This window comes from Atta cephalotes (genome assembly GCF_000143395.1).
Source record: "Atta cephalotes unplaced genomic scaffold scaffold00008, whole genome shotgun sequence".
Taxonomy (NCBI): Eukaryota; Metazoa; Arthropoda; class Insecta; order Hymenoptera; family Formicidae; genus Atta; species Atta cephalotes.
In genome coordinates, this window is record NW_012130072.1 from 1,796,829 (window position 1) to 1,814,882 (window position 18,054).

General features: G+C 33.4%; 2 protein-coding genes across 2 annotated transcripts; both read right to left on the reverse strand.

Annotated features, from left to right (window-relative positions):
• Positions 1-199: 199 nt before the first annotated feature.
• LOC105627100 (probable DNA replication complex GINS protein PSF2) lies at positions 200-1,606 on the reverse strand. Its single transcript, XM_012208382.1, has 4 exons — positions 1,362-1,606; positions 677-785; positions 432-593; positions 200-259 (listed from the first exon to the last, which is right to left on the reverse strand). Exons 1-4 carry the CDS (start codon positions 1,604-1,606, stop codon positions 200-202), a joined length of 576 nt encoding a protein of 191 aa, XP_012063772.1.
• A 2,629-nt stretch (positions 1,607-4,235) lies between these two features.
• LOC105627102 (adenosine receptor A2b-like) lies at positions 4,236-10,715 on the reverse strand. The gene is made up of 4 exons (XM_012208384.1): positions 10,259-10,715; positions 7,051-7,262; positions 4,755-5,285; positions 4,236-4,649 (listed from the first exon to the last, which is right to left on the reverse strand). Exons 1-4 carry the CDS (start codon positions 10,713-10,715, stop codon positions 4,236-4,238), a joined length of 1,614 nt encoding a protein of 537 aa, XP_012063774.1.
• Between the last annotated feature and the right edge of the window lie 7,339 nt (positions 10,716-18,054).

Consider the following 18,054-nt stretch of genomic DNA (forward strand, 5'->3'; position numbering starts at 1 on the left):
TAATTATATACTATACGTTATATATATATATATAGTTTTAGTATATATATAATATAAAATAATAATAATAATTAATTATTATATATAATAATAATAATAATAATATCTCTCTCTCTCTCTCTCTCTCTCTCTCTCTCTCTCTCTCTCTCTCTCTATTTATTGTCACAACAGCATTAATATAAATAATTAGATATTTTTCTTACATACTTAAACTTCCACTTCCACTACTCTGCTGAGAATTTGCTTCATCTGAATTTGCCTATAAAGAAGCCATGCAAACAAGCTTATACTAACTATAAAATAACTATTGCAAAATGAATATATATAAAAATTATAATAATAAGGATAGATGATAATAATAAAATTAACAAAATTCTTGCATGTAAGGAAAATAGATATATCAATTTAAAAGTTTACAGCCATATACTTACAGATTGTATCCGCAACATTTGATCTAATGCATGTGGAAGCAGTGGACGTATACCATTAATTTCCATTGCAGTGAGATGATCCAGTCTTGCATGCACCCCTTCGCTCTTCACAAAAGCATCTACGGATGTTCGTAATTTAGACATTCTTATATCCCATATGTCCTAAAATACAAATAATTACATATATATAAATTCTACCTTTGTAAAAATATCTCTTGTATAAGAGTTAATTGATCCTCACTCACCTTTACGGCAATTCTTATTCCATCTGCATCAGGAATATCATCATTCGCCACATTCAGCAGAATTTGACTCTCGTCCATATAATGACTGCTTGGCATTTCTGTAAACAACCTGGTACATTGGAATTTTCATAAATAGGCGTTTCTATATGGAATAAGTCAAATTACTATTATAAAATTTAATTGAATAGTTGCGTTCAGCTGTTTAAAGTTTTCTTTGTACTAATAGGATTATATTTTTAGGTCTAGAGAAATTGTACTATTTTAAAGCAGAAAATTTCCAACAATTGCAAAACATTTTAGTTTAAGTTTCATTCAACAGGATTACTATTGGGAAAAAAATGTACTAAATTTTAATAAATAATTGTTTGAATAACACTAATATAACATTTATTTATGGAAAATACATATTTACTAAACAAAAAATAATAATACTCAAATCAAATGATTAATGATTCTTGTATCAAAATAAATATATGTTTACACTTAGTAAATATATAATTGGCACTATTCAAATATTAAAATTTAGTACATTTTTCTCTCAGTAACAGTTGTGTAACAGTTGCAAATAAACATTCTGTTGAATGGAGTTTATATTAAAATGCTCAAAATCAAAGATTGACAGAAAACAAGATGTCATAGCAGCTGACAAGTATGACAATGAGAAGAAACTCTGGCAAGGGCTTACTTGGACATCTTCTCCATCTCTTTCCTTTCGTTCAGATCCTCGATGTCCATCCATTCTTGACTGACGATACGGCATTTCTGCTTCTGTTTCAGGCACACGGCGAGCCAGATCGGCACTCTGACGGGTAAACCGGCGCGAAACGGACCCACTGAACCCGAGATCAGATAAATTATGTCGGAATTGAAATTCGGTACAATACTGACCAGCTGTTTCTCACCGAGGAATTCAACCTCGCTCGGATTCATGTTTCGTTTCAAGCATCAAATCGATCGTTTCTCGATATCCGCGTGTCTAGAGCTAGATCTCGGCGTTTCTCGATGCATTCCGAGCAATATTCGATTTGTCATCCGCTTGATCACTGATTCCAACGTGCTCCTCGACACTGCTCCGGCTGACTCCGGCAATCCGGCTGCCGACACAGTAAATCGAAAAAGGCGGGAACGCGCGTTGTTGTGGTCGCCGCCATATTTTCCCGCCACTTGTTGCGTTTCGAACTATCAACCGCACCAGTAGATTACGCATATTTATTTCTTATCACTTTTTCGCGATAAGATTTTATCATTTATGATGATAGGATAGAGAGGCTTTTTCGTTCATTTATTGCAATAATATTTATGTTTTTGAATTAAAATAAAAATCAGAGTGTAATCGAATGTAAGGAAAAACAAAGATGTGAACGAATCTTCTGGGAAATGTAAATTGAAAAAAAAATAAATAGAAAAAGAACAGATGATGTCCATTTCTAATATAGATACTAATATAGAATGCTCTAATATAGATTAACTTATTTACTCTCGATTTAACTTACTTCATATTTATTCTAATTTTAAGAATTATATCGATTACAGATCACTCTGATGTTGAGTCAGAGAACTCTGATGTTGATTGGGCACAATTAATCGAATATTTTGATAAGATGCTGCAAGGACGCAATAATACAATATCATGTATGTGTCAAGATGACTGGAAAAGAATTGACGAAAGTATAGCAAGATTAAAAAGATTTTCCTAATACAATATAATATTTTTAAGAATTTTGTAGATTTTAGATTTGTGAAGATTTCTGAAGATTAATATCTTAAATTTAACAAATATCTACATCCTAGGTATAGTAAGCCAATATTATTTGTCGTCATTTGGTGTCAAAAGGATATTAATGATATCATTTTTATGACGACAAACAACATTAGCTTGCTACTAGAATGCTTTCTTTAGATTTTATAAATCTTTTTTTTGGAGATTATAAAATGAAAAATCTTAAAAATAGAATCTTTTAGAATCATATTTGTAAAAAGTTGTAAAAGAAAACATATATAGACCAAAATTTTTTAAAATTCTCTCAATTCATATTTTAAAAAATTGTTTAAATCTTTGAAAAAGTTAGAGAATTATAAAAATTCTGAAAAATTATATGAAAAGCTTTAAAAAAATTTTTTGCCAACTAGAAGAACTTGGGTAACAATAAAGCATCAAATGCACATATGGATTACACGCACGAAGCTTTAATAACATCGATTTCGTTCGTCGTAATGTCGCATTACACAATTTAAAATGCTTATCGAATTGCTAAAAATTCATATGAGTAACATACATACACATATCTTTTTCAATCAATTTTATTTTCTTATTCAATAAAGTAATCGTCACAATATTTCCAAGATTTCAAAATCTTGAGTTCTCATAAAAATTGTCTAAATTTGAAACTAGGATTCTTATATAATCCCAAATTTTAAATAAAAAATAACACAGATAATTTTTTGAGATTTATTATAGTCAACGCAAAAATAAATAACTACGAAGATCGAGAAAGAGAGAGAGAGAGAGAGAGAGAATGAGTATTAAAATAATTAAATTTATCGATCCATTCGCATAATATCCATCGCATAATATTTGTTAATTTAACATTTCTCGTAGTTTTAACAATAAACTTATTTGCATTTTGATAAAAAAGATGTACATTTGATAGGACATATTTGACGAAAATTTCTTAAAAATTGTTAAAAATTTTTTTACTGAAATATTTTCTGTTAAAATTTACATCAATGTTTTGTTAAACCAAAATTCAATTAAAATTAGCTAATGATTAAAGTCTCGTTATCTATGAATTATCATCTTTAGAGAGCAGTTCACCAAATTTTATTAATTTTAATAACGGGTACGGCTGATAATTATTTAATAGTATCGCGATCGATACTCTTGTCCATTAAAATATCATTTTAATGACTTTAGAAAATTATATTGATATACATGTGGGTGTCGTATGGGCATATAATTTAGTAAATATCGCGCATAAGAGTAAATGAGAGGAATGGCGCATGTTGATCTAGTTATGCCAATTACGATATGTAGAATATTGCACAAGCATCGTGCAAACGTTCTACGGGAATACGAGTGGATACATAATCACAATGCATTGTTCTATTGTACAACATTAAGTATATTTTCCCCTCTGCGTATATTTATCACCCTTGACAATCCTGCATGAATCTCACAACGGCATTTTATCCTCACCAACCATTCGAAAACAACATGTTTTTCTTAAATATCCTGGAAGTTTCTCTTATCTATCTACTGTTCTACTTAGATTTTATTTACAATATATAATAAAAAAATGGAAGTCGTTGACGCATCACGCTTCGTTTGTTGCTTTGTCTTTTTGTTTGAAGCTTTAAATAGAGAATTACTGTCGCTCCATTTTAATGTTCAATTCATTAAAATTTACACTAAAACACGTGTGATATCATCTACATGGCACACTCGATAAGTAATTAATTAAAATAAATCGATACATCAAGAAATTTTGAAGAAAAAAAGTTCAAATGTCCCTTAGTTTCGTTTAAAGAATGTTTCAATTCTTTTCTTTCAATTCCTCTACTAACCACCCGCTACGTCGATTCTGTCCCGAGATTCTTCCACAACCAGGAGATGATCAGGAGAGGCATGATTCACCACGTCGGCCTCGATAACGAAGATCGATGCAGGCGGCGTTTCCTCGATACGATCTTCTTCTGCGGGCAGAAGAGGTGCCAGTGATTTGTATGTTTGCAGTTCCATCGAGGAGGAAATTCCATGATCAGTCGCATTGTCGGCGCGGTCGACGATGTCGCCGTCGCTGGCTAATTCCTTCTCAATCATCCGTTTGTTCATCGGCGCGGAGTTGCTCATTAGAATCGCACTTCCGACTGTAATGCTGATGTCCGTAATGTTTTGGTGCATTTCTTTCTGTCGGATTAACGAGACACGCCTTTCGGAGTACGTACTGTCCATTCTTCTGTTGTTATCAATAACCTGTGACAGCCAATTAAATGAAGATAGATAATAATAATAATAATAAGACGAAAATATAAATCGAATCAAATGAAGTAACATCAAGTAGGTCAAATGTCACCGTACCTGGCGTAGCAAGCTCGGCCTCTGACTCCTCGGTTGATCAAAGCCGCTGAATCGCCTTTGAAGTTGCCTCTGTGAACCGACGAGAGAACCTCGATCGTGGATCACACTGATCACACTGGACTTGACATCGCTATGCGGAAAAAGCAGTCTCCAGACGAAGTTCTTAAGGGCGATGCGAAAGTCCTTGAGGTGGTAGGCGTAAAGGAGCGGATTGCCGACCGAATTGATGTGCGAAAGGATGATGCAGAACTTCATAAAGAAGTCATCCACCTCGCAGTGCGGGCAGAAAGCCATCACGCAGTTTATCGTATATAGCGGAAACCAGCAAACGATGAAGAAGACGACGATACGGGAAAGATTCTGCGTGGCCTTAACTTCCCTTTTACGCGCAGCGCCTAGACAACGTAGCATTGTTCCCGTCGTCTGATGATGATTACCGCTCAAACGGCCGCCGAGACGAAGGACGCCGAGACGGCGAACGGTACTACCATCCCCTGGATCACTGGGATCCATCGTAACGATTTGCTGTAGCTATAACCGTCGTATCCGTTACTCTCTTTGATTATTTTCAGCTACTTTTTGTAAGCGATGCCCCCACAAAAATTTAATTTAATCTAGCCAATTTGATACTACCCTGGCAAAAATAAAAATCAGAGTGTAAATTGAATGTAAGGGAAGAGTAACAGAAGCGTAAACGAAATTTCTAAGAGACGAAAATTGAAGCAAACGTAAAAGAAGCGTTTATATGCTTCTTTTACAATTCGTTATTTCCATTTTCACCCTCTAGAAACTTCGTTTACTCTCCTATTATTCTTCCCTTATTTCTGATTTACACTCCGATTTTTATTTTTGTCAAAGTAAATGATAATAATTGCTAAATAAACTGATTAATATTTTAAATATTTTAAACAAGAGCTTTTAACTCAAAATACACAATTAATGAATATCTTTTAGTATTAGTTCTCTGGAATGTTAAAGAAATGATTTTTTGACTGTGAATTCTGGCAAATAAATTTAGATTTGTGAAAAATAAATAAAATACAATCCAACTTTTGTGATATTAAAAAAATCATTATTAACATTTTCATACACTATTAACTTCGTAATGACAAATTATATTCAATTTAAATTATTTTTAATAAAGTATTGCTTATATTTAATATGTTCTTAATTTGATTGAAACTATGAAGTTAAAAATAAATTGAAGTTAAAAATAAACAATAAATTCAAGGCTAATTCGAGACAAGATCGATAAAAGTGCCAGAGATTAAATTCCATTCCAAAAATTAATTTCCATAATGTTTAATCTTCTTCATTAAACATTTTGGCTTTCTTTGTAGCCATCATCAGTAATGATACATCTCTTAAATCATAATCATTGATTCTCCCGTCAAAAGTGAGTCCTACTCACTTTTGAGTAAACGAGAATGGATTGAATTGAAATGAATTGAAATGGACTCAGATTTTCAGAAATATTGATTCATGAATGTTAAAATGAATGTTTTTCAATCCTGAATGCATTTTTATTTATTTATAAGAATTGGAGCACATCTCTATGCCTTTCAATCTAAAAATAATATTAGCTTTTTTTGTGCATACACACACACACATTGTGAATACTATTCAATTCAAAATTTTGAAATAAGAAATGCAGTTTTTAAATCCAATTGCATCCAATTAAATTCAAAAAAAAGTATTCGCTATTTAAAATACGCATTCGGATAGAAAAAAATTTCAATCCATTCTCGTTTGCTAGTTTTCACCGAGAGTTTAATCCGGATCAGAATGTAAGAACCAACCAACTACAGTCGAGTATTCCCCTGTTACAGTCGAACGACAGGGGAATACTCGACTGTAATTGGTTGGTTCTTACATTCTGATTCGGATTAAACCCTCGGTGAAAACTAGGCCAATATCAAGTTCCCAACTGCAGGAATTTGATTTGCAATATTACAAATAACTAGTCAATATTAATGGAGTTAAATAAATTTAGCTCAAAATCAACAATCACATGTTTTGTATTAAAATAATATATTTTAACACATTTGGAAGTCAAACATAACAAAATGTTATTTAACTTAAAGAATTTATATAAATTTGATTCTTTTATTATTTAATATTGTATATAAGAATTTTTTCAAATTTTTATACAATGATCCAAAACAATATAAAAACCTGCACTGAAGTTTGAAGATTACAGATTGAGGACGAAGGGTAAAAATTTCACATTGCCGATGGAGGATTAAATTTTTGTAAGGGCGTCGCGCCATCAGGATCTCTCTTTCATGCGACTGACCTGTTTCACGATTACTCGATATATATGAGCGTAGAAAGCCGCAATCAGCAGTGCGGGGAAGATGATTGTGGCGAAGTACAGGAACACAAGATAGTCGTAGTCCATGACTTTCGTGAAAATGCACCTATGATCGTTCATCTCACCGGCATTCCATCCGAAGAGCGGTAAGAAGCCTACCAGAGTGCCCGCTACCCAGCATGCGCATATTATACCTATAAACCAATCATCTTTTCCATTACTATCGTTCCCTTCGGTTTCCATTGATCGCTTCACTGTCAATGGATCGACGCGCCATGTCATCGTCACGTCGCGTCGTCGCGATAATTAGATGCGTACGCTCAAATGATTCCGATAATAACTTATTCGCGCGCATCTGTTCATTACGCATTGGTCATTCATCGCGATTAACATCGATTTCTTACGCTCTCCTCGGTTTCTACATTGATGAGGTAATTTTTGTATATATATCTGCGGATACGGATATATATGTATAGTTTCTTATCGATTCGCTTGGTGCATTCCTGGAAAGAGGCACTCCGTTGGGAAATGCGTTATCAGGCAATATAGAAACTGACATTTCAGAATACTTTGAAGACTATGTATTAGCCTAATCAGTTTTGTATTTATCTTGAACGATTGAAAAATTCAAAAGAAAAAAATAAACACTATATGCTGATAGATTTTGTATTTATCACTGGATTGCTTGATTCAAAAGATTTTTTATCGCTGAATTAAAGTGAAAAATAATAAAAATATTTCTGTTCATTCTTAATTCTTTAAAATTTGTTTGGACAGTTTCTGAAAAATTTTATAATACTTTTAGGATATATCAATTAAATTTTTATAGACATTTACATAATTTATCACTTTTATTATCGCGTGCTCATAAAAAGATTTAATTTGAGAATTAAAGTCTTGCCTTTAAAAGAAGTTCTATTTTATTAAAAACTCCATACTGATCTTAGAATTAACGTTGTATTATCACTTATGTATAGAGAATAAATATTTACAAAATAATAAAGGATATATCTAAATATAACTTTTTCGAAGAAATATTCAATGTTTAAAATATTATCACTGTTTACAAAACAATGTCTAAATATTGCTCTCTTACTTCAAAATCAAAATGACAATCATCAAAATCACAACGCAAAAAGGAATTTTTTTTAATTTTCTTAAATCGAAATAAAAATTACAAAAATGACATTTGATCATATTCAGAATATATATATTTTTTATTATTTGATTAGGCAATAATTTTGTGTCAAGTTGAAAAAGTTTTTTCGAGAAATTTAATTTTCTAAGTGTCACTTTTGAAGTAAGAAAATTCGCCGAGGTATCTCTTTTGATTTTTCAAATCAGGATCTGTAAGAATTTAGAATCACCCACTTCTAGTCTTGAAACAAAATTATGACTGGTTGATTTTTTCTTTTCAAATCGTTTTGAAACATGTCTTCTCTCAAACTGTAAATCAAATTTGCCTCAGTTCAAGAATTTCTCGTGCACAAAATCGGGACTGGGGGGAAAGGAGGGGGGCGGGGGAGGGGACACGTGGAGAGTTTACGATTACTTTAAGAAGTACGATGCAATTTCACAATTGTTTTGCATATTCGCGCTAATTGGCGTATGCATTCACACTTAATAAACGCAACACGACATCATGCGACGCGACTTAAGACAGAAACACGGTACAACAATCGCGAATTACGCGAACAATGCTATCGTAATTATCAGCTCGTATATCTATGTCCTCACGTTCATACGGGCACGTGCCGGAAATTGGGACTAGAATATTGCGCACGACTACCGGACTCTTTTGTTGTTCCTTTCGTTAACGACATCAACGTAGTTAATAACACACCTAAAGACCTCTGAGTTTTCTTTGACCGGCCCTTGACTAAACAAGTCCGTAATTGAGCAACTAAGTGCCACATGTGTATCTAACTCGTAATTTATATTACTTGAATAGCCCAAAGAGTCATACTTGCCAAGTACACGCTTTTATTGCATCAATAAGATACTAGAAATTATATACATCTATGTAACATTTGCAAATCTAGGTAATATCGAATTGAATGCACTCAATATTAAAGCCGTCGTATATAAATTGTTGTTTAAAAATGTGTGTTTAATATAAAAATAAAAGTGAATTAAACCATTTAATCTTCAATACACTTTATTGTACTGTTAGGAAAAATGTATATTTTATAATTCAAAATATTGACATTTCACTTTTACATTCAAATAAAATCAATATACTGAAAAATTTTAAATTGAAATGTGAATTTTAAATTAAAAAGTGAAATAAAAATATTAAATTGTAAATAAATATTTATTTAAATAATTCTAAGTAAACATTTATTAAACATAAGCATATATTTATTTGATACAAAGATCATGAATTTGACTTAACTTATTATTTTTTTTATCAAGTGAATATTTATTTACTGTAATGTTTAGGTAGAGTTTTCTTTTTAAAGAAAAAAAAAATTATAAATCAGTAAATTTTTTTTTCAATGTACACAATGACTGTAATATGCATCAGTGCGCACAAGTGCATCCGAATTCGTTGGACGCATTAATGCGCATTGTATATGTACATTGAAAAAAAATTATGTTTCAATAATTGTGTGTGTGTGTGTGTGTGTGTGTGTGTGTGTGTGTAAAACTTAATTTTCCATAAAAATAATACTATATTACACGTTTAAATGTGTAATACGTACAGCTTTTCATGCAGTTTGTTATTACAGTATGTTATTTTTGTACGGAAAACTATAAATATACACATTTGCGGATTTGAATGTAGAACTGATTGTATCAACGTTTGAAACTAATAATCTCGATTAGATAAATTTTTTCTCTTTATTCATATATATATGTACTTTAGACGCAACTACATTCTATACAATATAAATATCGCCAGAACTGTGATTATTCAATTCAAATTATTGGCAATTACGCTCGAATACGGTTTGTTTAGCAAAAAAAGCAGCAAAAAAAATGGTAAGAAATGAATTCGCCTAACTGTGTAATCGTTACGATGCGATCGAATTTCCGTCATTTCTCATGGGAGTGAGATCAATTTGGATCAATCATTATTAATCTCGTGACACGAGCGCTCGATATCACATATCAAATTAACGATGTCAGCTAAGAGCGCGACAAGCAACGATGATGACATTAATTGGTGCGAAGGATGATGCCTCACCTATGGCAGTTTTAGTGCGTACAGTGCGCGAGTATCCCATGGGATACAGTATCGCCCAGTAACGATCGACGGACACCGCCACCAGGCAGAAAATGCTGATGGTGCAGAGGACCACAAGGACCGATACGGTGAAGAGGCAGGCGTGGAGATTCTTCGGCAGGCCGATGCTCGCGAGGATCGCGAATGGGATGGCGAACAGTCCAACCAGCAGATCAGCCGTAGCCAGCGAAACGATGTAGTAGTTGGTGCGTCTTCGTAACTTCCGCTCCTTACTGAAGACGATGATTACTAGGCCATTGCCGAAGACAGCGCAAATCGCGACTAGGATCTCGCAGACGGTATACGGCAAGTTCAGTTCCGCACCCATGGACGACGCGTTCGTCGGCCCGATATGGTCGTTCAAGTAATCGAATGATAGATCGGTCGCATTTGATGGAAATCCCATCGCGATGATCATCGAAGATATCAACGATCTTATTGGCGCCGTCGGGGATGCGAGACGATTGTACGATGAACGATCCTCGTCATCCCTTCATGATTAAGCATGATATTATATTATGATATGAAATCGATTGGAATTATCGTGACATCATTATATTTTTTAACAATACAAGCGAAGGTCATTGCTTCTTCAAGGAAATCTGATATTTCTTAAATCTTGTAGAGATTATTAATCAATCATGGTCGGGCGTGTTGACTCGCCATGTGTTCTAAAAGAAAGATAACTGTGAAAAAAGAGATAGCTGTGAAAAGTTTCGTTTAATAAATATCCACATTTTTATTTTTACATTCTATTCTTGTTCACATTAAATTAATTGGCTTGTCGGAAATCTATCTCGCTTGTGAGATATTAGAGATAATATCATCAATAATTGTCACCTATGAGCTCGCTCTCTGAGTTGTATTCCTTAGCTATTATTATCAAGTTTATTTATCGAAGAATATTTCGGTTTCCATCTCTACAGATCGGAGCAATTACGTCGCGATCATTTTTTAACTTCACTTTTTAACAATACAAACGAAGAAGCAGTCATTATTTTTTTAAAGAAGTTCAATATCTCTCTATAGTGATTATTAAAATCTCATAAATATTATCAATTAATATATCTTTAATCATTATCGAGAATTTTCTCGGAACAAATTGAAATATTTCGTATTTCAATTTCGTGAAACTTACATGACATCTTTGACCACATCTGATTCACATTTTTTTTCCGAATCAATCTATCCTTTGTAATTTTAAAATTTTCTTTATGATTTCAATTTCTGTTTCTACAGATCGCTACCGACTCTTCACAAATCTTTCACGTTTCAATTTTGTTCATAAAACTTACATGACATTTTTATTCACGTCTGGTTCGCACTTCATCTTTTCTTCTTTCCCGAATCCATCTTTCCGATGCTTTTTAATCTTCTTTTTTTTACGACTATTCTTCCCGAATCGATTTTTCGGTTTGCGCATATACGACTTCGCTTCCGTTTGTCCGAAAGAACGAAGGAACGATCGATCGGCCGGTCGCTCACTCGTTGCGTGATACGTTAACGGCCGCCGCGTTTCTCGTCCATCACTCATACGGAGTCCGAATTACACGTAAGACAATTTCCGTGCGATATCATCTAATACAGTCTGCGTGTCACGCGAGTTTCCTGTCGCCACGTAACGAGGCGAAGAAGGTTACAACTTCGTCTCGCGTTTTGCGTTTGTGCTTCACATTCGCCCTATCCTTGCCAATATCCTTGCCATTATCCTTTACCGATTCATCAATTCTTAATGGCCCAAAACGCGAACGAATGAAGAAACTCGACGTTCACTATCGATCGCTATTTAGTATATCGAGAGAAATATCCATTTAATTTCAATCGACATAGTTAATTAATACATTGCCGATTCCGTATTTCTCGTTACACGCGTCGTCGCACGTCATTCTTCGTGGCCGTGCGTCATCAAAAGGGCGGGAAAAGTCGCGTGGAGAGTCCAGGCCACCTCGACAATAGAAAGGAGCGATCGACGGAGGATCGATCGACCGGCCCACGACGTCGCACCGGTAAATATTTGTTTCTTCGATTAATTGACCCGAGGAAGTGGGTGTGAAACGATGAGTACGCGAAATAAGGAGATTTCTTCCTCCACGGAGCGACGCACATCGGGACGCCAAAGCCGGAGCATGGAGTAAACGCGTCCGCCTTCTCAACCCCGTGGCGTATAACTGAGGTGCTCCTCGTTGACAGTAGGGCACACGACAGAGGTGGTGGTGGAATCTCCGGTCGGTCCCGCTCTTCAGTCTTCACACTCTTCCTTCCGTCTTCGGGAAGTCTTCTTCTTCTTTATCTTATAGCGTTGATCTTCTTTTTCTTCTTCTATCCGTAGAATTTCAGACTCAATTGAGTCTTGGTACCATGCGAAAAACAACTTGAGGGGATAGACATCCAGAGTTATGGCACTTAATTCCCAGATAAGGATTCGATATGACCGCAGAACATATTTATAGAGAGTGATAGGAGCGAGAGATGTTTCGAAGAGTCGATAAATTCTACGAAATACGCACAAGACGAAGGGTGTGTTTGACTCTCGCAACTTTCGCAAGCATCGTTTGTCTTTAATAACGTTTCATAAACAAGGGTGAAATAATTCCAAGAGCGTTGCGAACAAGCGGGATATATAACCGAAGTCGACGAAATCTCCCAAAATAAAAGTGATGCAATACTAAGACCATGGCACAACCGCCCCGGTCGAGCCATATATGTATGTTATTCGAAATTTCCTCGGAAAGTCGAAACCAAGCCAAGCCCTGAAAGGGCTTGATTTCTTCACGTTCGACTCAACCGCGGTACAGTTTATGGACGACACGACGGATCGTGACAGCCGATGGATGCGACGAACGCGCCTCGCATTTACGCGCCGTGCAAGCGCGATGCATCACACTGTTTCACACAGTTGCTTTCACGTGCTCGACGTGCTTGACCTCGAGGGACCGCCTTTGCGCGGCTGTCAATATCGCAAGCTTCACGGAAAACAGCATGAAATATTTCTAAAATTTTTCGTGAAATATATATTTTTGAAATATAAAAGAAATATGTCCAGAAGAAATCAAAGTTTCTGAAATATTTTTGCGCTCACAACATAGTATTGTACAATATTTCTAAAATATTTTTGTAAAATATTTCAGTACAAAATTTTTAATCGTTTTACTAATGTCTACAAAATATTTCTGATATATTTTATTTTGAAATGTTTTAAAAAATTATTCACTTAAATATTTCATGCTGGTATGGAGTATTCGTGTCACGTGTGTCTTGTCGCTTTTCCGCGCACTTTCCTTCTCTTGCACCTTCACGTATAAGAGCCATACGTCGCTTGGTTGTTTTCCTAATTGTTTTTTCGTGTAAATGCAACCGAGCGTAAGGAGCACGTGACAGGCTCATTCTGTCACGGTGATTCAATCCTAGTTCGAAGTCGCTATTCGTACGCCATTCACGATCCTGCGAATATTATCGCGCGCGTCTCATACACATACACTCGGCACTGAATTAAACGGCTTGATCTCGAGTCTTAATATGGCAGTTACGTTTGGTACCGATGTAATACGAAATTCAGACAGCCACATCCGGTACTATAAACGTGAGGCGGCAACATGGCAGAGAAGAGTGGGGCGCAATCAGACATCCGTTCATTTATATAGTTATATAGTTATATCTTCGAGCGTTATGTAGCGAGAAAAACGCGGACCACCGCATCGATAATAGTCCCCTAATAGGGTACAATCAGCACAATGTAGCTTGCGAAACACTCTATAATCTAACGCGGACTGTTATTCTCGCGTACAATCGCAAGTGCGGTTTATATAGAAGCACAATACAACAGTTAATAATAAGGAAAATTAATGGAGAGGAAGTTTAAAAAAATGAGATTTTTATCTGATTGTGCTTTGTCCTCCTTATGAGCAGGCACGGCGGGCGTCATCTTGAGATATTTGACTTGTATTTCTCAAGGTGCTGCGTAATATTTCTTGATGTATGTAGCATTCTTTGATATATGTATATTAATTATTTAAAAAAAATAAAAATAAATGCACTACATTTTTCATGTTGAAAATGTATAGAGTCGCATTAGTTTGTTTTTGACACTTCTGAGCGATCGATATAAAACAAGGCTTCATCTCGAAGTATTTAATCTATTGTGTTTCTTATACCTGTTTCTATCAATGTAGATTAACTTTAATCTTGGTTTAATTTACTTTTTATTTTTTTATAGTTCTAAGAATTAAAAAAGGATAAAGAGTAAGTTAAGTCGAGATGAAAGTTAGTCTACATTGGTTGAAATTGACATTAATTCGTGATATTTGTCAGTATTAACAGTTAAGAAAGTAAAACTTTAAAAGAATACTAATTCTTTTTCATTTATTAAAAATGTGTAGAGTCGCATTTAGTGGCATAATGCGTTTTTGTTACAATATTTCTGAACGATCGATGTAAAACAAGGCGTCGTTTCGAGATGTTTAATTAATTTAGAGATGGCATTCTTAATTTAAAAATAGGAAGTTTAATAATAACTCTCAAATTAAAAAAAAATAAAAAAATTTGTTTTGTGATAGTGTAAGAAATATTTATTTTTGGTATTTCTTTGAGGATGGCCTCAAATGTTTGGTTCGAATTTTAACACAATTTGAATATATATTTTTGTGTCTAATTTTTTTTAATATATTTATGTAAGAATTTGTTATAATTTTTGTTTTATAATTGAATCTTCGCACCAATTACTGCGCCTTACTCTCATTTGCCTTGAAATTTTTAAAATATTCTTAATTTAATACTACATGATATTCTTCGATATACACATATTATTAAGAAAATAACAATTATAAAAAATAATAGCTGTATTTTTTATTGTCAAAAATAATATACAATCATATTAATTTTTATCATGCTGTTCTAATCGACGATGGCTTTAACGAAAAAAGGACATCATAACTGAATTATTACTACCACAAAGACAATTGCCGACAGTCAAATAGGATTTATATTAGATCGAATTAAGGCTGTTCCTATATCAAAATTAAAGTTGTGGATAATACAATAAATGACCATATAATTGGTAGATATAGTCGTAGATATGTATCGTAACGAACAACATAATGGACCTTATTTGTTCTGCATTTGTCTTCCAATGGTCAGATGATCACAATTCAGATATTTGTTATCTGATATATAATATAATTGGATGTGGATAAGATGACATGGAAATAGAATTACTGTCTAGGTTAAACCGTACATATATTTGCACATTTTCACCCACAATATTTCTTCCTCTCTTTCACGGATGCTGGGTTAGCCAGTACATATGTGCGGACACGTGCATCTCTAGTTATAATATATTCGAAACATAATATCTCTGTCGTAGTTGCAAAGAACGTTGTTCTTTATAATTGCGAATGTCGATTTGAATTTCTTATTCTTCAATTTTTGTCACATTTCTCAATGAGTTTTTCATTGAATTACGTATAAAGAAATTTTCCGGCAATCTCTTTTCTTTATATTCTCTCATTTCATTTTTTAAATTATAACAATATAAAAATAATAATGTTTATATCAATAATATTTGTATTATAATAAAATATTATATATATATATATAATAATGGATTTTATTCTAATGGAGTTCAATTTATGTCATAATGTGAAATTTCAGAAATAAAGAATGAAAGAAAGAAAGAAAGAATTCTGATTTTCTTGTTCACATATTTGTCATATTATATCTTTAACAAAAAGATTCTTTAAAATATAATTATTTATAGTAAAAGGATTTTCAACTCTTCAACCTCATTGTAAATCACGAAACGTTTAAAGTGAAAAACATTTTGCTTTTGCATTCTTCGAACTGTCCACGCGAAAGTAATAAGAAGAAATTAATAAAAATCATTGATAATTAATCTTTTGAAAAAGAAGCGCAACAAAGGGAAGTAATGCAGCCACTAGCTGAGAAAGCAGCGTATAGGACTGCGACTCTAAGGCACTTCACGCCGATGGCTTTAACGAACGGTGAACGAGTCTATTTGTGGTAATTCCTATGTATTCATTGTCCGTAACTGGCGCATAACGGAGCGCTTGGCATTGCATAAAAGATCTCTAATTGCGCCGCGGAGCTAAATGACTTCTTTCTCGCATGTGCGGGCGCGCGCGGACGAGCAGCCTCTCGATGAGCGCGCCAGTGATCGCGATCTAAATCGAAAATGGGTCGTGTTCGTGTTACATCGACCATGTAAACACACCCTGGAACATACCGCAGAGTATCTAATGGTTTAATACGACTAATGCATTGCCGGAAGGTAAGCTTAAATTCAGTGCCGTGCCTCCGATCGTCAGATCCATCAGCAAGTGCCGATGTGTGTATGCATGAAAAGTCTGATGAAAGAACATATATATAAAATTATATTCAGTGAGAAAATGTAATAATAACAGTTTTTTTTTTGTTAAAATAAGCTCGTTGGCGTATCTTCCTTTCAATTTTTAATAAACGTTTCTGTGTGACATTTTAATGTGTTTCCTCTAATATAAGATTAACAATAAATAAAATAGAGAAAATAAATAGAAAAATTATTCTATATTCTCAATAATGATTAAATATGTATTAGAGCAGTTTATGAAATATATTTGCTACGTAATCAATTCACCGTAATCAATATAACCCTCCGGAACGGGGGGTGAACCTACTTAATTATAAATATTTTTGTCAAAAAAGTCAAACTTAATTTTTTATTTATGTTACATTTGCAAATTTGGATTATTCTTATTAAAATATAATTAATATTCATTATGTTTTATATGAGTTATGTTGGTCTCTTGAAATTAATTAGTGTTTTTTAATTAGCATAAATTAACACTATATTACTCGCGGCGTCTTTTTAACATAATTAGTATTCCGTGGTTCTGACACCCTAACATTATATCTCAATTTTCATTCCTCTCTTTGACGATTTACATTTAAATTTAATAAAATTCTATAATCCTTTAGATTTAAAGATAAATGCAAAAAATTTTGTAGTTATGGAAGAGTTTGCGCTGAATATATTGTGTACAGGTATATGTATAACATTCATATATTTAGTGAATTTATAAGGACTCACCACAAGTATAGTTATCTGAAACACAAAGAAAAAGTACATGTATACAATTTTAAAAGAAAGATGATTATTAACGTCTCAGATTGATTGTGTTATTAATGTTCGAACGTTTCGGCGCACAATCATTTGAGATTAATTAAATTCATGAACTTAGAATATTATATTATTCGTAACTTCCAACTTTGACCGATCCATAGACGCTCTCTACTATATTATGTTGTTACATTAACTCGGTCGGTTTCTAAAAAGAAGGTTTATAAAAAGAAAGATTAATGATCCAGAAGCAGAAGAAGGAGGTACAACCTTTTTATGCATTATATTTAATAAAATAAAATTTCTTATAGTAACATAATTAATTTTTATTAATAGAATTTTATAAGTATACAATTTTAATTAATGACCAGAAGTTTTACAACCTCAAAAGGAGTGTGTCTTAAAGACATGTCTTAAAAGACTTTACGACTGATAATCCTACCTATGAATAATGAAGGATTAAATGGATTTTATAGATCCAACGTCAATAACTGTGTTACAAATTTTGACATTCGTTCCAAAGGATTAAAAAATATATTCTATTCTGTATAATATAAAATTTATATAATATAATATCAAGATATAAATTATATCTTTCTTATTTAAACATTTGTAAAAAGCAATGCATATTTAGATTTACCTTGTA

Bases quoted from the DNA above. Each gene is read 5' to 3' on its own strand.
- LOC105627100 (XM_012208382.1), bottom strand. From the start codon at position 1,606: ATGAATCCGAGCGAGGTTGAATTCCTCGGTGAGAAACAGCTGGTCAGT. The intron at 594-676 runs GTGAGTGAGGAT...TTTGTATTTTAG, and splicing joins GAATAAGAATTGCCGTAAAG to GACATATGGGATATAAGAAT. The intron at 260-431 runs GTAAGTATATGG...GCTTCTTTATAG, and splicing joins AAATGTTGCGGATACAATCT to GCAAATTCAGATGAAGCAAA.
- LOC105627102 (XM_012208384.1), bottom strand. From the start codon at position 10,715: ATGATCATCGCGATGGGATTTCCATCAAATGCGACCGATCTATCATTC. The intron at 7,263-10,258 runs GTGAGGCATCAT...ATTGGTTTATAG, and splicing joins ACGCACTAAAACTGCCATAG to GTATAATATGCGCATGCTGG. The intron at 5,286-7,050 runs GTCAGTCGCATG...CGACGGTTATAG, and splicing joins ATCGAGTAATCGTGAAACAG to CTACAGCAAATCGTTACGAT.